At 44.7% G+C, this 21,487-nt stretch overlaps 5 protein-coding genes across 9 annotated transcripts; 1 reads left to right on the forward strand and 4 right to left on the reverse strand.

Annotated features, from left to right (window-relative positions):
- Nucleotides 1–712: 712 nt before the first annotated feature.
- Nucleotides 713–2,394, reverse strand: LOC109944065 (uncharacterized). Of its 2 annotated transcripts, none has more exons than NM_001369322.1 (5): nucleotides 2,259–2,394; nucleotides 2,040–2,136; nucleotides 1,704–1,773; nucleotides 1,345–1,426; nucleotides 713–1,014 (listed from the first exon to the last, which is right to left on the reverse strand). In NM_001369322.1, exons 1-5 carry the CDS (start codon nucleotides 2,289–2,291, stop codon nucleotides 874–876), a joined length of 423 nt encoding a protein of 140 aa, NP_001356251.1. In that variant the 5' UTR covers nucleotides 2,292–2,394; the 3' UTR covers nucleotides 713–873. The 2 variants fall into 2 exon arrangements, 1 of the variants encoding a protein (NP_001356251.1); NR_161314.1 differs by having other exon boundaries at nucleotides 725–1,014; nucleotides 1,704–1,808; nucleotides 2,259–2,391.
- Nucleotides 2,395–2,428: 34 nt separating this feature from the next.
- Nucleotides 2,429–3,448, reverse strand: LOC100272377 (uncharacterized). Of its 2 annotated transcripts, NM_001369319.1 has the most exons (2): nucleotides 2,906–3,422; nucleotides 2,429–2,469 (listed from the first exon to the last, which is right to left on the reverse strand). In NM_001369319.1, the coding sequence occupies exon 1, from the start codon at nucleotides 3,356–3,358 to the stop codon at nucleotides 2,915–2,917; it is 444 nt and encodes a 147-aa protein (NP_001356248.1). In that variant the 5' UTR covers nucleotides 3,359–3,422; the 3' UTR covers nucleotides 2,429–2,469; nucleotides 2,906–2,914. The 2 variants fall into 2 exon arrangements, with proteins under 2 accessions (NP_001356248.1, NP_001356249.1); NM_001369320.1 differs by lacking the exon at nucleotides 2,429–2,469 and having other exon boundaries at nucleotides 2,707–3,448.
- A 166-nt stretch (nucleotides 3,449–3,614) lies between these two features.
- Nucleotides 3,615–5,290, forward strand: LOC109944066 (uncharacterized). 3 transcript variants are annotated; one of them, XR_002267328.3, is made up of 3 exons: nucleotides 3,615–3,916; nucleotides 4,020–4,077; nucleotides 4,206–5,290. XR_002267328.3 is itself a non-coding variant. In XM_023301682.2 (2 exons), exon 2 carries the CDS (start codon nucleotides 4,625–4,627, stop codon nucleotides 5,075–5,077), a length of 453 nt encoding a protein of 150 aa, XP_023157450.1. In that variant the 5' UTR covers nucleotides 3,615–3,916; nucleotides 4,020–4,624; the 3' UTR covers nucleotides 5,078–5,290. The 3 variants fall into 3 exon arrangements, 2 of the variants coding, with proteins under 2 accessions (XP_023157450.1, XP_023157451.1); XM_023301682.2 differs by having other exon boundaries at nucleotides 4,020–5,290; XM_023301683.2 differs by lacking the exon at nucleotides 3,615–3,916 and having other exon boundaries at nucleotides 3,977–4,077.
- A 1,972-nt stretch (nucleotides 5,291–7,262) lies between these two features.
- Nucleotides 7,263–10,715, reverse strand: LOC109944067 (H/ACA ribonucleoprotein complex subunit 1). The gene is made up of 9 exons (NM_001352898.1): nucleotides 10,571–10,715; nucleotides 10,258–10,401; nucleotides 9,037–9,117; nucleotides 8,873–8,961; nucleotides 8,712–8,786; nucleotides 8,227–8,288; nucleotides 8,065–8,142; nucleotides 7,797–7,991; nucleotides 7,263–7,636 (listed from the first exon to the last, which is right to left on the reverse strand). The coding sequence occupies exons 2-9, from the start codon at nucleotides 10,378–10,380 to the stop codon at nucleotides 7,542–7,544; spliced, it is 798 nt and encodes a 265-aa protein (NP_001339827.1). The 5' UTR covers nucleotides 10,381–10,401; nucleotides 10,571–10,715; the 3' UTR covers nucleotides 7,263–7,541.
- A 1,225-nt stretch (nucleotides 10,716–11,940) lies between these two features.
- On the reverse strand, nucleotides 11,941–14,881 carry LOC100278440 (uncharacterized). The gene is made up of 4 exons (NM_001151718.2): nucleotides 14,528–14,881; nucleotides 13,570–13,672; nucleotides 12,530–12,688; nucleotides 11,941–12,420 (listed from the first exon to the last, which is right to left on the reverse strand). Exons 1-4 carry the CDS (start codon nucleotides 14,818–14,820, stop codon nucleotides 12,259–12,261), a joined length of 717 nt encoding a protein of 238 aa, NP_001145190.2. The 5' UTR covers nucleotides 14,821–14,881; the 3' UTR covers nucleotides 11,941–12,258.
- Nucleotides 14,882–21,487: the final 6,606 nt, after the last annotated feature.

Below are 21,487 nucleotides of genomic sequence, written 5' to 3' on the forward strand. Positions count from 1 at the left end.
TGATGAAAACCCTCCATATCACATATGGAACTGCACTCTCTACACGCGTATGCAGATAAAAACTCGGCAGCACTCGTGCTAGCAAGCCATCCAATGAGCTTGCGTTGAAACAAACCCGTAGCTGTCCATGCACCGAAAAAAGAGCTTTAGGCTATCTCCTGAGAAAAATGAGAATAAGGTAAGAAAAATGTAAAATGAGATTCACGCATCTGGATTATAGATCTCATTTATAATCCAACTATCTGCGCAAACCGGCTATTTAAAAATTCTCACTATGCAAAGAAAATAATTTCGAATCTAAACATCTTATTTCTTTATCTTAATCTGGAATCTAAATTCCACCACATCATTAACTAGAATCGCTATGAAAATGAGATCCAAAAATAGCGCTTTACTTCTGCTAGCTAAGGGCCTATTTTGTTTATGCTTCTTGAGAGCTCTTGGATCTATGCTTTTGGATCTTTCAAAAGTCTAAGCTCCCAGAAGCTATTTACAGTGAGATTTTTGGCTTTTGGTTTATAAGAGTTGTTTGTTTGGTCCTTGAAAAGTCTGAAGTTAGCAGTCTAAAAATGGCCAAAAGCTCAAACAGATCGCGGCTAAGACCAGTAGACAGGCAGTGACTGCAAGAGGCAGACCATGGAAGACAACAAGTAACAACACAGGATGGGTTACAGATCAGGTGCACTGAAGAAAAAAAAAAGGCACCACCTTTGAATGAATTCATGAATGAACCACTATCTTTCTTTGCTCCGCAACCAGTACCAAACTGGCACCTCGTTCACCATGCAAGCAGTACACGGTCAGGAGTAATTTTGTCGAACAGGGAGAACACACACGTTTGATTACAGGAAGTCTGCCAAAAGTGGCGTTGGATCAACTGGTTGTCCCAGAACCGAAGGATTTCACGATGGTGCTTACTCTTGCACCAAAGCTTCTTGAAGCAACCTTCTTCCCCGGGACATGGAACGGGTTTGAGACGGCATCTACATATGCAGCATGGAACTTCCTGAAAAACTGAGGAAACGGAGATGAACATGAGCCTGTACTCTTTTGCACGCACAACAGGTCAAGCATGAGCATCAAATCCCATGTAAACTAAAAAATGGTTACACAATCTTATTTCAGTGCATCCTCGAAAGGAAGAAACAGTGCGTCTAGAACTTCTCTTGGAACGGTTGATTTACATCGCTAGGCTGAGAAACTTAACTGCTGTACTCTAATGCAAATATCTCTGTACAAGTACAACTCAGTGGAATGAAATATAAATATGCTGTATACATGTTCAATGCATATATTAACATAATTCATTTATAAATGGTGCAGCTAAACCGCTGAGGAGCTTACATTTCGGGCATCTGCATCTTTGGCATTAAGATCAGTCGTGACCATGATAAACTTGACCTTTGTGTTTGTCAAATAGCCATACCTGAACACAATAGACCATGATAATTAATCGATCTCCCTAGCATTTGGCGGGCAGATGAAGAATGCCTGTGCTATCAGCGGGAAAATCTAGTTGGCGACAAGGGAAGGGGACACGTATAAATATTCAGTTGATAGTCATTGTTTAACTTCTTTCTGAATAATTCAAGTACGAAAAATTCTGAAAATAGAATCGGTAGATTTTTGGAACTTCAGTAACTAATGGAGGCAGATGCCATCAGGAAACTTAAGCAAATGACTAAAACCTGGAAGAAACTTACACTCTGTAGTTCTCAGTTGGGTACAGAAGACCCAAAAATGTCTCATTCAATGTCCTTTTAGAATTGTTCACTGCCAACAGAATGGATGTCGAGGCAATAATGCGCCTCAAACAAAAAAAAAAGTTAGCCGAAAACAGCACTGAGAAAAGGTAGATTGACATTTCTATACGCCAACAAATCGCTGATGAGTTAAAACTACTATATGAATCAACCATTGCATTTGTCCATCATAATCATCTAGAACCATTAAGCTTCTATGCATGCCCAGAGCCCCTCACAAAGCAGGTCTGCAAAATGGTAAGGGTGCATGTCGACGAGAGAGAGACGCGTAGCTACCTCGCTCGTCGATGACGTCGAGGGAGCAGTGAACGATGTGGTGGAGCTTGAGGGCGTCGTCCGCCTCCGTGAAGCTGTGCAGGTACAGCGGGTTGTTCTGCAGCAGCGACGGAAACGCAAAGGTCAACAATTTCAGCAGCGCCCAGGACGAGATCGCGTCAGGCCAGGTCTGCACGATCGGCCGCGAGGGGTCGAGTGGGGGCGGTGAGGCTCCTGGACCTGGTGGCGGACGACGACGACGCAGAAGATCATGATTCCTCCTCCGGGAAGAGGACTCTAGGCAGTCGCCAGAGAGAAACGGATGAAACGGCCGCCGGTCCCGAGGAGTAGTAGTTAGGCCGCGAAGCAACCTCCTCCCGGCGCCAAGAGGTTAACCAAATTCATTGGGCACGGGTCACACTTCGTGAAAAACGATTTAGCCTCTGCTGCTCTGCATACATAGATGGGATAAAAATGGCTACCAGAATGGTTTGTAAGAAAGGTTATAAGTACATAGTTCCGATATACTATAAAGGTTTAGGAAAAAAAAACATCTAGGCATATGGAGCATTGCTATCACGCAAAGATAATTGCAACTGGAATAAACTGAAGTCTGGTGAAATGTCAAAGGACTACAACAGATGATATGATTGCTAAAAGACCAAAACAATTGATTTTTCATCTCCAATTTTATGAATCCAACTTCGCAATCCCATACTATGATAAACTGCAAAATTACAAACGTCACGCCATTTATTGAACAAAACCTCTGACAAACTATGAATCGGCCACGTCATCCAACAGCAGATTGAAGATGAAGGTTGCATCAAAGTTCGACTCTGACCCTAAACCGACAGAGGGCATTCCGAAGCGGAAAACGGACTCACAAATCAGCTCTAGCCGAGCTTCCAGCGGCTAAGGGCCCTGGCGACGGGCGGCGTGAGCGCGATAGTGATGGGGATCCTCACGGGCAACAGTGCCTTGTTGCAGAGGAGCGCGAGCCCGAGCGGGCCTCCACTCAACGCCACGAGCTCCATCGTCCTGTTGCGGGGCTGCCGCTGCTCCGACTCTTCTTGCAGTACCTCACTAGGACAGGGCGGTAGGGAGGCGTGTTGCAGGTGCTCATCGCGGGAGACAGGGGCGGGTGAGGGTGAGGCCTCCCCGTCGACGGCAACGCCGGGGGAGATGCCAAATCTCCGGAAGACGGCTTCGACGTCGACGTTGTTGTTGATGGCAGCGTAGAGGCCGAAGATGGAGGCAAAGGAGACGGATAGATGGACGCCCGCGGCCACCTTGCCGTACTTCTTCACGAGCTGCTTGATCCTGCCGGAGAACGCCATGGCCGCCAGTGAGGTTACGGGGTGACGGCTAGGGTTTTGGTCTCTTTGCGGGGGTGCGGTTGCGGGGTCACGGGAGAAATTTGCTATTATGGAGAAATTTGCTATTATGGAGATCCTCACGTGCAGCTTCGACGTTTTGGAGGCGTAGGCGAGGGATTAGCTGATATAGAAAAGCAGGGAATAGACCACTCGCTAAAACGAACAAGAACACTCTATTACTTGGTAACCTCTTTGATTAAAACCATAGATACTCACGTCGTCTACATCTGTTATCTCTCTCCTAGCAGCCGTCGTTCTTTTCTCCTCTTCTCTTCCTGCGCAAATTGTCGTCTTCCTCATTCTTGCAACAACCGCTAGCCCAAGCTCCATAGCCGTCGTGCCTCCTCTGATGCTTCTTCCGCATCGTCGTGCCGCAAGCCGTGGCTCCTTCCAGGAGCACGTCTCACTGCGCTACAGAGGCTTGCGCTTCCAAGCCTGCTGCTGCTCCTACCAGCCAGACAGTCTCGTCGTCCCGGTAGTTGGCAGCTGCAAGTGCTGCTGTAGCTGTTACACCAAGAGGTACTAGCTATATACATACCTCTCGCTCGCTTGCAAGTGCTGAAACCGTTCGTGCGACACGTTTGATTTACCCGTGTTTTGTTTGTTTGGTTGTTTGTTCTAGCTGTCCCTCAAGCTCGGAAAGCGTCGCTCGCCCGGTTCTTGGAGAAGTGAAAGGAAAGGTATGGACTGTGCCTTGCTATACTTTCTATGGTGTATATGCTCTGCTCAAGCTTGTTGTCGTCAACATCTAACCGATCCCTGCGTCAGGACACTAGTCTTCATCCTCCTTGTTTCTTTCTCTCTGCAGAGTGGCTAGTGTCGAGCCATACCCGACGTCCAACTCCAAGAGCCCGCTAGAGAGCAGTGACGCCCTCGACAGCGCTAGCGCTCCAACGAAATCGTCATCTGCAGACGTCGCCCCGGCGAGCAGCCACAACGGCGGCGGCGTAGAGCTTGTGCGCCATGGCGGATATCCCAGGAGCATCAGCTTCAGCACAAATTTGCAGATCTGACTCTGGTGTTGCTGTCCATAGACTACCACTACCACTACAACTCCGTGTCCGCGAGCTTCTCCTGGTGTATGACTACATGCCCAACGGCAGCCTAGACAGGTGGTTGTAGAACTCGACGCCCTCCCGCACCTCCGCGCGGTGCCCCAGTCCCAGACCCAGCCCGAGCCCCGCCCTCCGCTTCCAGTCCCGCTGCTCCTCGTCGTCATCTTCGCCGATGAACCACCGCACGGAGGCCTCGAGCGCCGGCGAGCGCGGGCGAGCGCCGCGGAGCCGCGCGACGGCGGCCGCGGCGGCGAGGGCGAACCCCGCCGCGGCCGCCAGGAGGGCGAGGTGGTGGCCGCCGTCGCCCCCGTGCATGAGCAGCGCGGCGAGCGTGAGGACCGGGAGGAGGAGGAGCGCGGACTGGGCCGGGCCGGGGCGGAACCGGTGGTGGGCACAGCGGAGCAGCGCCCGAGGCTTGCCCAGTGGCGCCTGCGCCTTCTTGTCGTCGGGTTCCGGGTCGTCGAGCGCGTGGAACGATGCGGTGCCGGGACCCGCGCACATGGTAGGCGACCGGAGTAGCGACGACGGCGTCCTCGTCAGCTTACCGGCTCCGCCGCCGTGCTCGTCCATGCCTCCCTGCCGTCTCGCCCCCGCCGCCGCGTCAGCTCCTCTCTTTCGTTTCTGAACCGTGCTCTGCTTCCCCCGCCGTTTCTGAAGCGAGGAGAAGGAGAGAAGAGAGAGAAGGGACAAGACGGGAAAGCAGCGAGCACTCACGGCGCTGGGACGGCGGCTGTCTCAATGGTCTTAATCGTCGTTCACTACTGATAATGGCGTGGTCATGTCCATTTTGAAGTGTGGGTTGTCCTCTAGTTTTCCATAATAGAGAATCCCTCGCCTACGCCTCCAAATCGTCGAAGCCGCATCTAAGGACATCCATAATGGCAAATTTCTCGGGTCACGGTGGCTGTAGGGTGCACATTTTAAAACCGAAAAATGAACTCGAATCTGAACCGAATCGAACCGAATGGACCGAATTATTGATCTATTCAGGTTTCGGGTTCAGATTTGGTTCCTAAATTTGTTATATTTCGGGGGTATGTGTTCGGGTTCGATTCCTAACCTTTAAAATCCAAATTAACCGAATAACCCGAAATATAAAAAAACTCTTAATATGTGATAGTATTATTATATGATTTATTAACTTATTAGCCAAAAATAATGATATCATCTTAACGATAGTATATATATATATATATATATATATATATATATATATATATATATATATATATATATATATATATATATATATATATATCTAAGTATGCTATTTTTTTATAGTCACTAGTTGTAATAATAGCACTTTTAATTAATTAATCATTGTATATATTTTAACGAAAGATAATAGACTCTCTACTATTCGGGTCTATTTGGTGAACAGAATAGGTCGAACCGAAATTATGATTCTATTCAAGTTCGGTTTCTAAAATTATTTTAAAAAAAATCGGTTCTCATTTTTCAGAATAGACCGAACCGAATGACCAGCCCTACCTACCTGATTATGGACAGCCACATCAGCATCGTACTTTAGTGCGCAACTTTTATTATTGATCTAAAGTTATCTTAGGATTATATCAGTTTTTCTTTTATAGATTTTTAGTTAAAATGAAAATAAAATTAAAAATTCATTTGATTATATAGTTAAAAATAAAAATTACATAAATTATATAAAAAATAAAATTTAAAGGCTTAAAAAAAATGGATAGTTTATACACATAAGTGATACACTCTTTTCGCCTTCTTTCTAGTATAATTTGCCTTTTTTCTCGTCTAGTTTTAATTGTTTTGTCAATTTTCTAAGACTCTTATGAGAATTTCTATTTTATCCAGTAACTTGTGCAATTACTCAAAAAAATTAATTGAGCTATCCTTTAACTAGCCTCGGACTGATGCAAAAAAAAAATTATAGTAATGTGGAGTTATATCCATTGTCCAAGTTGAGACGAAATCTTTTACGCTAATCGCTGGAGTCGTTGTCATTGTGTCTTGCGCACCACTTGGACCGATGCAAATAGCAGGCCATATATGCTAAAACTTGAAGTTGATTTCATCGGTCTTGTTGTAGAATGTCTTCTTGTCCGCTTTAAGTACCATAGCATCATTTGAAGCAGTAGTAGATGCCATCGAAAAGAGTGATATTGTAGTTGCTTGTTGAGCATCGATTCTTCAACTGCTTGAGGGTAATTATTGGGAGGAGCTTCCATGGTGGTAGGTGGAGTTGTAGGTACGGTGAATTTGACCCATAAGGTAGATCCCTTTTTGTCAATGTCAAAAATAGGGTCCATGAAATTCAATAGCCTCGCGTGGACCTATACATTTATGTACTAAAAAAACTTTACCGACATAAAATTTATGTCCGGTTTATGAAAAGTATGTACCTATCGGTTTTCATTATCATTTTTCATCCTTCTTTGTCCAGTCCCTTAGCTCTTAGAATTACGAAGCACGAAGCACTGAAATAAGCGAACTAGTTTAAAGTTGCATCGTTGTAGCTGCTCGAAGGCATTATCATGCCACGAGGATGAAATAGAGGACGAGCAACATGGAAACATATAGGTGCAACCATTTTCATTGGTGCAAGAATGCATGTAATAGAGACCGATAGAGATAGGGGGGCTTTTTTAAAATATTTAGGGGAGGTGGGAGTGTTGTTTTTTTTTAAAAAAAATATTAAGGTTGCATGGTTTCCCCAATGAATACAGTTACACATAGGTAGATCATCTGACTCGCATTTCATTCACAGTGTACCACGAACTTAATCTAACTCGCATTTCAAAAACAGCACATATAAAAACGTGCACATTTGAACATACACCAAGACTTCGTTTTTATATTTAAAAATAGAAAGAATGCCCTGCTCTAAACCTTTACGAAACTACAATTAGTTTAAGACATCTACTGTGAAAGGAGAAAGCACTGTAAAGACGCTACCCTACAGATCTAGTCAAGTATCAAAACCTGGCTGCACTCCGACACAGAATGTCAATCTTATGCCAAGTAATGACGTTAACTGATAACAACAGATGATACATCTTCATACTTGGAGCAGGCATCCAACAAACAACCAGCCTGGACTGGTAACGAACAGCTTATGCACTGTCCGCAGCAGCGTGCATCACGCCGTTTGCGTTGCCACCACGTCCTCTGCCTCTGAATGGACCTCTCCCACGACCACGACCTCGACCTGGTTACCAATTGCAGCAGATTACCACGGGGCATTATTGTGCATACAAGCTACTTCATCGGTCTCTAGTTATAGTATGTACCTTAGATATAACTAGGTCTACACGTAACAAAAAAAACATGTTGAGGGAGTATTAAACGATAAATGTGAGGTTACCCACCTAAGGCTGGAGCATGGACAGGTGCCTCCTCGTAATAACCTCCGTCCTGTTGGTATTCAGGCTGGTTATTGTAGCCGCCTCTCCTGCCACGGCCCCTGAAACTACGACCTCTTCCACGGGCATATCCATTGCCCATATATGCAGGGGTGTGATCCTCTTCCCAACCGGCATCAGCATAGTCATTGAACCCATTTCCTGAAACGTAACATGTGAGTAATAATTGAACATGTGACAAATTGATGGTTTACTCTGCAGCACTCAGCCTCACCACGTCCACCTCTGCCCCTGCCCCGCCCACGGCCTCGACCACCACGACCCCTTCCACGGCCACCAGGTGAGTGTGCATCTACAATCAATTATTGAATTATGATGCCATACAGAATTATTAGAACGTTAACAATAAATAACACAAGTGAATCTCGCACAATACCTTCATCATTTTCATATTTAACCAAAGGCTTCACTTCATCAGCAGGCAAAGGAGATTGATATCTGCCCAAACAATTAATTCAACTGTTGATAAGCCAGCATGAATCCTGAACTACTCCCTCCATCTCGAAATATAGACATATCAGGATTCAAACAAGACAGATTTCTTAGATTTTGACCAACAATTACCCAAATGATACACATGCATGTATAAAAGTTGTATCAATAGAACAACATTCCACATGTAATTTAATGCAAATTGATTTTGAAGCAATTGATGCGCCATTGATGATCAAAGAACATTTCTAATGATTTCTCAAATCTTACTTTATACCTTATAAAAAGAAACAGAGGGAGTACTGATTTCTTATTAGATTACTTGATGCAGCGAGATGTGAGTTCATGGCATAGGAAACCATAGAAATTGGTAAAGACAAACTGGCAAAGTCATTAAATGCAGTTGACAAAAGGGTGCAGTATGCATACCCGATAGATGATGTGTCCAGCTCCTTCTTTGAAAGAGTTATAGTGATCATAGAGACATGTCTTGTTGTCTCAAGCCTGCAGAGAGATATAATCTTGAACTCCAAAATTACAGGTTCATATGCAGTTATAGTTCTATCCTGGAATAGAAACAAGTCACTTACGGAAGTAGGCCTTCCTCCAATGGCTCCCACATATCAGTAATATCAGTAGATCCAGTGGTGGTATTCTGATGGAGGCCAACAATCCTCCTCTTCACAGTAATAACAGTAACAATTAGAATCAAGTGATAAGTAATATTAGCAAGCACCAGAGCCATCAGGAGTACCTTGATCAATTCCACAACCATGACAGTCTTATTGATAGCCCTCCCCATGGCCTTGAATACAACCTCATCAGAACCTTTGTCCTTAAAGTAAGAAATATTATGGTGCAACTTATCAGTCACACAACACAACAAAAGTATATTGCATAAAAGCAGTAGTATCTCATAAAGTGAGGCCATGTGAAGACATTCTGGACACTCTTACACACTTTGAAATTATAAAGCGCAAAAAACTGCTTGAACAAGAAGATATCACATACAAAAATGGGCAAGAATAAATATAAGTATCCAACAAATTTCACACAAATTCAGAAACAGAAGTTGCTATGATTAATGAGCACTGGGGTCCTAATTTTCGAAAGGAGACACACATGGACCATATGACAAAAATGGCAACATGTTGACAGTAATAGTATTGCCACATCCACTACATAACAAAAAAGCAGTATGCCAATTACCAAATCAGGACTACTAAAACAGGAGGGTGATTAGACAGTTAGGACAAGAACAGTATCATATATTCTGCCTTTTTCCCGTGGCGCATCGCATCACAGACATCATACACTTTTATTTGCCACCACATATCTCAGCGAATATCTGGACGAAAATCTGGTGTTCTTTAGCATAACATACTTCGGGTTTTCATGGGCACATCAAAAAGCTCTTGCCATTTCCTAAAATGTTGCAGAAGTTGCAAGTTGCAACAAAAACAATAGACAAAGCCTTTTAGTGCCATTGTGATAGGCTACAGTTGAAACCCAAAAGAAGCCTTAAGGTTTTGTTTTGCATTCGCTCATATTCAAGACAGGCTAAACCTTTGGCTGCCTCTTCCCATGTCAACTTCAGCCTTCCACTGCCTCTCTTTCCCTTACTACCCGGTCTTACTTCTCAGGATACCAAATGCCCGACAAACCAACTGGCAATTACATTATAATGAATGGGATTACATGCCATAGGCAGTACACGAAAAAAAACAGTGTATTGTGTTCCTTAAATCACGACATAACTAATATAACAACTTTAAAGTTGGCAGTCACGTCAACTTATAGTACATGGGTGCTTTTTCCCTTTCACAATTCAAGTTGTCATTAAAAAAGGTCGGATATCTAGCCACGGCCACAACGAACCAAACTTTATGGCGCTAAGAAGAGAATTCAAAACGTGCAATGTCATTGAAACTCAGTACAACCATCGACGAAAGAGCGAGCGAGCTGGTAGGGATACCTGAAGCAAGCCGGTGGCGTAGGTGATGTAGTTGCGCATCCTCCCCTGCGTGGTAATGCGGATCTCGTTTTCCTTGATGGGTGCCTCCTCCCTCTGCTTCTCCACTCTCTGGTACCGGTCCATCTTTCCCTCGCTTCTCTCTCGCTGCACACACAGCACAGCACAATGCAAGCGAGCCCACTCAGATCCGGCAAGACGCGAGAGCGCAGCGCGGCAACTGCTGTAGCGCGAGCGCAAGTCCAAGGCGAGAAATATAATGGAGCGGAGCCGGGGGGGCGCGGTTGCTAGTCGTGAAGCGGGGGCGGCAGGTTACCTGCACGGCAGTTTTAGGGCCGGGCGCCGGCTGTTCTGTCCTTGGCTCGCTGGCGTCGATGTCGATATGGTGGTGAAGATAACCGCCGGGTGGGGCGCGAGGAGAATGCCTTTATACGGCCGCCTCCGTTTAGGCCGGGAACGGCAGCAACCGGGACGGCCGCCTGCAGCGCGTCTAGGGTTTTGTAGGTTGTAGTTACGGAAATGCCCCTGAACGTTGCGTGGGTTTTTTTGTGCACTGGGATTCTATTTTGACGGACAGATTTTGGAGAGTACAGCTTAACGGCTGGGATTTGTACCGGAAGGACGTTAACGAAAGGTATATGGGCTGTGTGGGTCACTTTGATGGACTCGATTTGAGCCCAATGCGTGTCATTGGTTATTGATCGAAAAGGCCTATTTCAAATCCACTTCACTGTTGTATCATGATATCCTATTTTATACTCTACTTAATAAACAATTGAATCTTTAATGTAAAATTAGTATTTTACACGATTATATACACGAGTCTTACTGAAAACCTCTATAACATATGATTTCTTGATTGACTTTCTGCAAAAACGAATATTAAAGAATTTAAGAGCTTTATAGTTTTAGTGGTAAGCGATGTTCTCGTGTTTGTAGTAACGAATCTCGTCTCGAGGAATTGTGGATCGAGTCTTCAAATATGCTCGTAGGATATGGTTTATATGTGTATGTTCTTGTGTGCGTTGTAAGCATCTGTATTGCACTTTGTAATTAAAAAGTATATAAAGTCAGTCTTTTCTCCATCAAATATAAAATCGGACATAGTTCCTCCCTCGTCTCCTAAAATCGAACACATGGTCTCCCTGGTTGTTTACTTAGTTTCCTCCTTTTATGTTTATTTCGATTGAATCTTTAAAAAACACAAACACAGTAAATTATAGAGAAAATTATAAAATGGAAAATCTAACTTTGTTCAATTCTATGTGTACAATGAATATTTAATGTGATATACTTATGTAGTTTTAATGGTGTATTATGGTGAATTGGGGAAAATTTTGATTAATTCTGCTATTGAATTGTTGAAAAATTATTGTCTATCATATTTGACGGATATCCGAAATCCGATTAGCACGGGCGTGAATATAAATTTCTACCCACAGTTATAATTGCGGACGAATATTTTCAATATCCGCCAAATTGATCCGTTGCCAAATACTATTGAGTTTTTTTTTAACTTTCGCATGTGCTTCGGTTCTTGGCAGAGGTGATTGGCTGATGGTGAATTGGTGATCGTCTACCAAACTAGGCCGCAGATATCTAAAACGCGCCAACGCAGAGACCATGACCATGTGTGTACACTGAGACACGACAGGCCAATAAACATAGTATCGTTAGTCAACGAAATGACAAGGCAGAGGAGTGCCAATAGTTAAGAAAAAGCAAGGAGAAGAGCGAATGTGAACATAGGATTATGCGAAGTTTAACATATCGCAGGCTCCAATGCAAGAGCTTCTTCACATACTTACCCGATATACTAGCTGTAGCTACTAGCTAGCACACAACTGCTAGCTTAACAGTACAACGAGCAAAGTGGGATGCTATTTACCACTGCAGAGCTTACACACAGTTTGCAATTGCATAATAGCTGTTTGCTTGTCCGCCGTCGGCACTAGCGGAACATCTGTACGACCGTATCCTCCGTAGCAAGGCCACTTCAATCACTCACATCGAAGTAAACATCTCGATCCGTTCACCGTTCTGGGAAACAAGGGGGTCCAGGATGCCGATCCACGTGCTGTAGTCGATAGGCGATCCGCCCCCAGGCTGGAGGAAGCCATTCACAAAGAAGAACGGCGCGCCAAAGACTCCCCTCGTGCACCCGTACTGAAGCATGGTTTGGGAGTCGGGGCAGTTTCATCAGCAAAACGAGCAAAACTCAGGGTAGGTACTTAGAGCTTCCAACGCTAGCATGGTGCGGAAGGGGAAAGCTAACCTTGAAAGAAACTCTCGCTGCCGAGTCTGTCTTCCCATCGCTGAAGCCCGACAGAAACTCGGATACTGAGTTACCAACAGTCTGCGCAGCCATCTTCGACATTCCTAGAGCTACGGAAGGGCCCGAGAGAGATGATGTGGCAGAATTGTAGAACTTTTCCTGTTTGCGTTTTCTCAATAAGACAATTAGAGAAACTTTAGCATGGTAGGCGGCACAAGAAAGAGGACAGAATGCTTATGGCAAAGAAAGCTATGCCAGTACAAATGACTTTAGCAGCAATAATTTCTGCGGTCTTGACTTTGCTGGAAGCAAAAATGTTCTATGTTGATCCCTAAGGGCCTTTTTGGAAAAAAATTGAAAATTGGGATCCAAAATTCCAAATCCTTAGGATCTGTTAATGCTAAAATTGCCCGGAGCAACCCCCTTCCTAAAAAAGGGCTAGAAAGATTATATTCTCTTTTGAGAAATGCAGGAGTCCCTTAATAAAAAATCAGGGTAGATACTGTAGTAACACATTTTACTGAGGCCCGGTTTGGATTCTTTCGAATTGAAATACATTCTAATAATCATAATTTAGACACAAACAAATTAAGCAAATGTGGTTATCTGCTATATAAATTTGTATACTATTGTTGGCCATATGAGAGACATATTTATGTGCTACATTTATGTTGTAGGGGAGTGATCCAAAGGGTGCGCTATAAGTTACAGAGTAGAAGCATATCATGATGATCTATAGAATCGATTTACATTTCCCACACTATGAATTTATGATAGACTTATATATAAACTTTGGAAATTTCTATAATGTCAAATTCCAAGCTAAATAACTAGTTCATTAATTATATTCCAATTCCTCCAAAATGAAAGAATCCAAACAGCCCCTAAACATAATTGACATTTAGTAAAAAAAAGTCCATCCCCTACTAGAATAGAATTCAGAACTCGTTAATAATAGAAAAGAGTCCAACTGGCGTATGAAAAAGGAGAATCAAGCAGATATAAAAACTTTAACCATTGTAATACGGAATGTGGTGGACCTGGTTCTTGAAGAACAGCTCCAGCAATGGATATGTCGATGATGAATTCAACTTGTTAGCTATGTAAAGCGCGCGGCAGGCATAGAATGCATATGTGTGGTATCTGTAGTGGAACATCAGGGGGGAAAAGTGAGAATCAGTAGTAAGGAACTTATTGCTAATAATAAATAACAGGGCCGAACAGTTTTATAGTTAAAAAGTCCATGACATGAAGCATTTTTCGTTATACAAAATTGTCCTGCCAACGAAAAAAAGAAAGTCTGCGATCAAGCATAGAGAAGCAACTACAACACCTGGCACCTGGAAGCATGCACGGGACCATGTATGACGCGATTTGGTAAAGAAAAACAACTGACATGATAAGCAATCAGTGGCTCTAAATAGCACGACCTCAGCATAAAAAATGGAGCACCCACTTGATTCTGCAATGGGATGGTTCTGTTTTAGCAAATAGCCGGCTTATATTATTTAGTTAGGGGGAACTGGGAATAGTTTTAAGCAGTCCAGGGGCAACCGATTGCAGGAAATGAAACAGTACATCACCAAATAAAGTATGTAGATGTATATATCATTAATAGGACGAATCACGCCCAACCAAACAGGAACATATCCAAACAAACAGCATGTATGAGAGACAAAATGGTTTGCTGTCATGATTTTCCACTCCAAAGCAGTCAAGTGGAGTGGCACCACAGCGACACCATCACCGAATCAGGGACATCCAGCCTGAACCAGAGGATCCTCCACGAGCTTGCCCTTTTTGAAAAGGGCTAATTTGATTAGCCAAATTTGGTAGTGAGAAATCTTTGATTCAACAGTTTAATCGGTGCAACGGGTCAGCTACTTCAGCCAATTAATGTGACTATGAGATTGTCCACTGATCAAAACCCACCAAAACTTTCAACGCTATGGAAAAAGTTTCTCTCGATATATAGACACAGTAAGCGCCCGTGCTTACGGTAGTGGGAACGGGTGGACGATGAGTGAGACCCGCGGCGCGTATCGCTCGACGGCGAGCTTCAGCGGCTGCCAGGCGTCGCGGCTGTCGGGGCAGAGCGGGTCGAGAAAGGCCTCGACAAGGACGGCGTCCTTCCAGGCCGTCGCGGCGCCGCCGCCGTAGGCGAACCCGTCGTACCGCGGCGGGACGGAGGCCTGCGCCTGCAGGAAGAGGAGGTAGTAGGAGCAGGAGGCCGCGAGGGCCGCCAGGAGGAGCAGACGCCGGAGCAGCGGCGCGCGGGGGTGCCTCGCCATCTGCGTGTGCTCTCGATCCTGGAGTTGGAAGGAATTCGCCGCAGGATCTGGGCCCCGGAAATGGGAGACTTTTGGGATTATAAAACACCGCACATTTGACTTCGTCGAAACGGAGGCTTCGTCGAAACGGAGGCGTTGGCAAGAGTTTCGACGACATGGAAATACAGAGAACGCGAAGCCGCTGAAATAGACTTATAATCGTTACTAGTTATGTGCTCGTGCGTTGCGACGGCGTATAAATTACTGAATACATAGCTGACACAAAGTTCATACATCAAGTATATTTCTTCTTTCTTTGTGTAATTTTCTTGACGAGCTGCATGTATAACTCAAAATGATCAGTATATATCGATCACATATGCCCAAATAAATCCAAAGATACTTACATTTTGCTCACCTTCTAGTCATCTGATTAGGGCTATCCCGAAGAATTTTTGCTACACTTTCTTGCACATTTTCATCAATAAAGACAACACTTTCTCAATTCTACAGATTGAGTATAGAAAGCATAGGATAAAACCATCTTACTGTGTGTCCATGGCGTCTCCTGAGATGGCCTTTGGTGAGAGGGGGGCATTGGCCACTGTCTCTTATATCAGCATCTGCAGGCAGTAATGGCCGAAACGATGAGTAGTCTGCATTATCACAGTTTGAATTGATGATACCCATAAGTGCAGCCACAAGCATGCTCCTCCCTTTAGAGTGATCTGAAAAATAGAAGTGATTCAAGTTAATTCTTCGAAATCAAACAAATAGAAAAAATTTACAGGATAGACAACACATGGATATTGGCAACATTCAAGGCACTCTTTCCAGACAGAGATCTTTAGCTAGGAAATTATCTTAGATTTCACAACGGAACTTAACCTCTCCTCTATTTCCTCCAAACTCATTTCCGTTGGTTGCAAAAGATGAAACCAATAATTATCATGAGTTGTACGTACTATCTCTTACAATGTTTTTATCCAACGCCAATTTGTCCTTCAAACGTCTAGATGACATATCTTTACTACTCTATTAAGAAGGGAGTGTCAGCGTCCACAGCTAAGGTGCCCTCGCCTCCCCCGCGCGTGCCCCCGCCTCCCCCCAGTCCGCCCACGCCGCGAGCCCCCGCCTCCCCCCGCGCGTGCCCCCGCCTCCCCCCAGTCCGCCCACGCCGCGAGGCCCCGCGCCGCCGTGATTCCCTCCCCACGCTCGCGCCGCGTCCGCAGTGACCGTACCCCTCTCCCCCCTCCGCGACCGCGACCGCCGTCGCCCCCACGCATGATCGTGCCCCCGCCGCCCCCGCGAGTCTTCCTCCCCGCATGCCGCACGCGCCAGCCATCGCCCCCGCATGTCGCACGCGCCCGCCATCGCCCGCGAGCCCCCGCCCTCGAGCTCGCCCGCGCACCAATCTCGCCGCCGGATATCCCGCCCGCCACCAAACCGCGCCCCTGCCCTCGCCCTCGCCCTCGACGGCGCTGCCCTTTGTGATGGCGGGAGCCGCGGACGCGCCGCCACCAATCCCGCCCCGCCAGATTAGGGTTCGCGCAGTGATCCTGCCCCCGCCAACGGCGTCACAGAGCCCGCCTACACCAAACTGTGCCCCCTGCCCTCGCCCTCGCAAAGGGCAGCGACCGGTGGAGGTGGCGCGCGCGGTGGCCGTCCGAGGTGAGCGAGCCGTTGCAACACACGAGAGGAATCGCGGGGGCCAGAGGAGCAGCGACCGGTGGAGGTGGCCATCCGAGGTGAGCGCTCCGCTTCCCCACGACCGGGCTCGCTTGCTCGCTGGGAATCGGGTTTCAGATCCGCGGATGGGGGCTCTAGATGTGGTCGCTGTTCGATCCGGGTTGCGCGGATTTCCCGCTGAATTAGTTGGCACCCGGATCAGACACGTGTTCCATCTGCTGTGTGGTTGCAGCCGTGGAGAATTGTTGCGATTGGGTCTCATTGTTGCGATTGGTACATGTGTGATGTCCCTAACTGAGGGGAGTGAGGATCTGCGTAAGTAACTGGTCTCGAATTTATCGACAGTGGGCTCGCTGGCGTCGGCCCGTCCAGGAGGAGCACGACGGCGATGGAGTCCTCCTTGGGGAAGTCGAGGAGGTCGTCGATGTGGTGAGCCGTTGTTCTTGGCCCCCGCCCAGCCACGCAACCCTCTCCCCCGCGAGATCAGCCCCTAACCCGTTTCAACAGATCTGTCCCTCAGTCACGCACCTCACCGCCAACTCGGTGTCCTCTCCCCTCTGTGTCCGGCATGGCGCAGCTCACCTCCATATAGTGCCTCCGCCCACGTGCTGTCATCCTCTCTAGAAGCTCCACTCAGTCCACGCCCCAGGGCGCCCTCCTCCCTCGAGGGATTCCTGGGCTTCGCAGCTGCTGCGGGCGCTCAAGTGTCTCGCGCAGTCCCTTGGCAGTGGCGTCGTACACTTTCTCGTGTAGTCCCTCAGCGGCGGGGGCGGCTGCGTGCAGTCCCTTGGTGGCGACGGCATGCCTGGGAGTGTCGTTTCAGATGAGGTATAGCATGGCACAACCGACCAAACTGGGCACTGCAGTGCATCCATCGATCTGATCCAGTCTTGCCGCGCCCACCTAAATCCTATCTGATTTGCACACCCGCCTCTCTACTCTACAAGACCTGGAGGACGAGCCCAGTGTGACAAGAAGTTCGATGGCGCGGAGCGCCAAGCGCAGCCGCACCACCGAGGTGATCAACCTGTCAAAGTTTGTGTTCAGGTGGTCTCTGTTCTTGTTCATTAGTAGTAGTTACTTCAAATCAAGGTTCTGAACATTGTTTTGCTCTCTGTTCAAAACAACCTTCTGAATACATTACACATTCAAATGTCTACATTCTAGGACATTTTCTACCGGATAAAATACAGTTAGATTTTCCAGTAACATTAACTAGGACTGTGATTTTTTTTGAACTGATCCAATCTTGCCGTGCCCATTTTTTGAACCTCAATCTCCATGGGGTTTTAATACATTTCCGTAGAACCAACGGTTAGAATTGAGAATGTTAGTAACATGTTTTTAAGTTTCATTAAGTAGGACCTTACTCTCCTATCGGTATTCTGTCAAAGAGAAGTACACTTATTGGATTTTAAGATACAAAGAGAAGTATGTGTTAGTCTATGCTAATTTATTTTGCTTATCATAATCTTCTTTTCTACTTAATGAATTCACACATCCTAATAGTTTAATTATTAGCTAAAACTAATTTGGGATCTAACTTCATTTGTTTTCTTGGCAATTTTTTAAACTGGGTGGACATGATGATAAGAAGGTGATGATTCCTATTGTAATAACTTTGCGAGACATGTTTACTCATGCTGAGTTGAGAGTAAGTAGTTGAACTATGCTTGATGTTGCCTTTAATATGCACTCTTTTGATCCCAGAGACTGGGCATACTTGTACTTGTTTGCACATTAGATTATTTCAGATTGCTCTCACGAGGCTCATGTTTCATAGCAACTTTTTTCATTGTGTATGCTAATTTATATGAACATCACTTTCATTCTCATACTAGAATAGTTTCTGAAATCAATGTTATAAAATCAATTTAGTCTATGTTTCATGTGTGTGTCCATTGAAAATAACACAATACCTGTGATTCTTACACAACTGTCTCATGATTCTTTTGACAGATTACTGCAGGCAAGCGATTGCCAGATCTGGATTTGTGGAGCCAACACCTATCTGTTAAAATTTCTGGATTTCACAAATCACAAGAGAGTTGTAGAGAGTTCGAGCTGAGCAGAGATCCCGGTACTGCTGGCCAGTGGCCACACAGGTAATATATTCAATCCCTTCCCATTGAAACTACAATATTTTTTACTGCATTAGTTAAGAAAGCATACATGTACAATAGATATGCAATATGCAGCAATAGATATAACAAAAGATCTAACAAGTATGGAAACAAACTAAATAAGCATGCCTCAATATAGTAATCGCACAGTTGAGCACCACTTGCTCATAGACATAACACAATGCATATATATGATATAAAATCGATAAAAACATGTAATGGGGCCATCCAATCAGGAGACTTTCAAAAACACTAGGACAATCAAGTGAGTTGGAGAAAACATTAAATATATATAACAAGTTTCCCAAGCCACATTGGTTGCCTTGCATTAGATGTTATTTTCCAATTTGAAGTCGGTGCATTTTTGTTGACAATTCTTTCTCTTTTTATTTCATTTTTCTATATTATTGTGAATTACTAAACCTTGGTGATAGGCCAGAGCAACTTATTGTGACAGAGATTGCAGTGCCACCTGTTTCTATATGGCCTTATGTTGTTGTTGGTAATAGTAGAACAGGGTTTGCTTTCTGTTTCTTAAGAGCTATTGTGCTTATCCTCATTTTTGTTTGGTGATTCAGAATAGCAGAATAACCTTGTGATCATGAATTGCAGTGCCACCTGAGCTCGCCCACGCTATGCATGGAAGGAGCGGTCGCAAAGCTCGCCCCAAATCTGCTTTGCCCCCGCCCCGGCTCTCAATCCCGCCATCCTCCAATCCGCCGATACCAGCACCCTTCAACCGGCCAATCAGCCCAAATCGACACCGCTCCAAGGATACTGAGAAAGGTTTCCATCGACGACATGACCTATTTGATAACATGTCAAGCTGGACACCACACCAAACCCCATCCTTCTCTACTCTCGCCTAGGAAGACTACAGTCAGGTACAATGATGCAGTGTATGTAGTTGACAAGCCAGTGTATGTATTTGAAACTTCTACTGTGTGCTACTGGTATCCTAGGTTTTTTTATCAGTTGCATTTTTAACCGATGTAAGATTAAGCAACCGATAATTAGAGGTACACGTGAGCATATGTTTTTTACCAAATAATTAGAGGTACACTTTAGCAACCTATTTGATAATACACAGTTAAATGTGAAACTTATACCGTTATTGCAAATTTTTGTTTTTTCAATTTAATCATGTGCTCCTGTATCATAAATTTTTTTCCCACTATATAGATTGCTCTTATCAGTTGCTTAATCTTGTGCTTCTGAATCATTGACACTGGCCTGTTATGCTACTCCCTAAGTGTAAGTGAAGATGTACAGTCTCTACCCTCTTTAAATACTGCCAAGACATGTGCATTTCTCACTGATTCACTAGCATTTGCAGGAAATGATTGACCAGAAAGAACCATCATGCTTGCTGCTGCAAGTTTGTGGCCTCCCATCCCTCCTTTATGTTCTTGGCTGGTACCATTGTTGGTCGGACAAGATAATTCATTCTTCACACATGGTTCCTTTAGCTGTGAGAGATTTTCTGATTTTATTTGTTCTGTAAAAGGGCGCAGATTATTTGCCTCCAGACTTATTTTTGTAAATTCATACCTGGGCAACCTAAATCCAGTGTCTTATCTTCATTCTTTTTCTGTTCAGTGCTAATAGAAGAAGGAACCAATGGTACCGTTGATGCCTGTGACATGTAGGAACGTCTTGGGCCATCAGTTAATCTGCGAACAGTCTTGGAATCTTGGACCTTTTCCCGTTTGACACAGGAGCTGAAACTTAATCCAAGATCAGAGACACCCCATCTGTGAATGGCACTTAGCTTTCCCCCTGAATCCCGGTAGAGCAAACTGTAATAGCTCTTCAGTTGGTATATATTATGTTTAACTGTATCATGCTTGACTATTACTTTCGATGATGATAGCTCCTGAAAGGTTGCCATGCCACTTCGAAGTATCTAAAAACTAAGTGCCTCCCTGACATGATGTTGAATGGTTAAATAATTCAAGGTGAAATCGGATCTGTAGGTGTTGATTTCCCCCATTTTTCACTCCAATATTGCATATTCCATTAGCCTGTGCAACCGATTGAAACATGTTTTCAAGAAATCCTTTTTATGAGTGCAGGTGCAGTACAATGTGGCATTCGGCAATTCCTTCCCTTCAATGCTACTGAAGTCTATCTGTTTTTGCTTATTAAACCTACTATTGGTTCAGTAATGGATTGCATATACTAAAGTAGTCCTGAAACATCACGTCATTGTCTCTGCACCTCTACATAATTATATTATGCTTAAAGTATACCACATTTGTTATTTCAACATGAACCACAGGTTGCCCTGAATACTTATTTTTGTTGCATTTTTATTGACCTTACTGCTAGATGTTGGACTTGGGTCCTAATACAGACCAACAGTAACTAGAGTAGTAGTAGATGGACAACCATTGATTTGATTACTGTGTCTGCCTGCCTCCATTGATTCAAAAAAGAAAAAAAATCATGTTGATTGCTTGATGTTGTCCTATTCTCCCAGGTTTCACTAAACAACATGTTTATAATTGTAAATCCATGTGTGTACTCTGATATGGATACTGGTCACATTTCACAACACACACTTTTCGTTAAATTGGTACATGATACTGTACCCTGGTTGAATATCCCATTGAATTTTATTTCTGTAATTCTTGCAGTGTGATCTATTTTACATTTTGATTATGTGGGGTAGACATCTCATGTCGCGATTAGATCACGTCCCATATCCCATATGAACAGTTAAAATAGATCAAACATGGGGATTGGATGAGCAAGAAGATGGTACCAGAACTGTCGGACGAAGATGGGTAGGAGGAACACCATAGGGAGTAGCAGGAGAGCTGCAAAAGGTTGGATTTGAGTTATAGCATGGGCCAGTAATGAGCAAGAAGATG

This window comes from Zea mays, chromosome 2 (assembly GCF_902167145.1).
Source record: "Zea mays cultivar B73 chromosome 2, Zm-B73-REFERENCE-NAM-5.0, whole genome shotgun sequence".
Lineage (NCBI taxonomy): Eukaryota > Viridiplantae > Streptophyta > Magnoliopsida > Poales > Poaceae > Zea > Zea mays.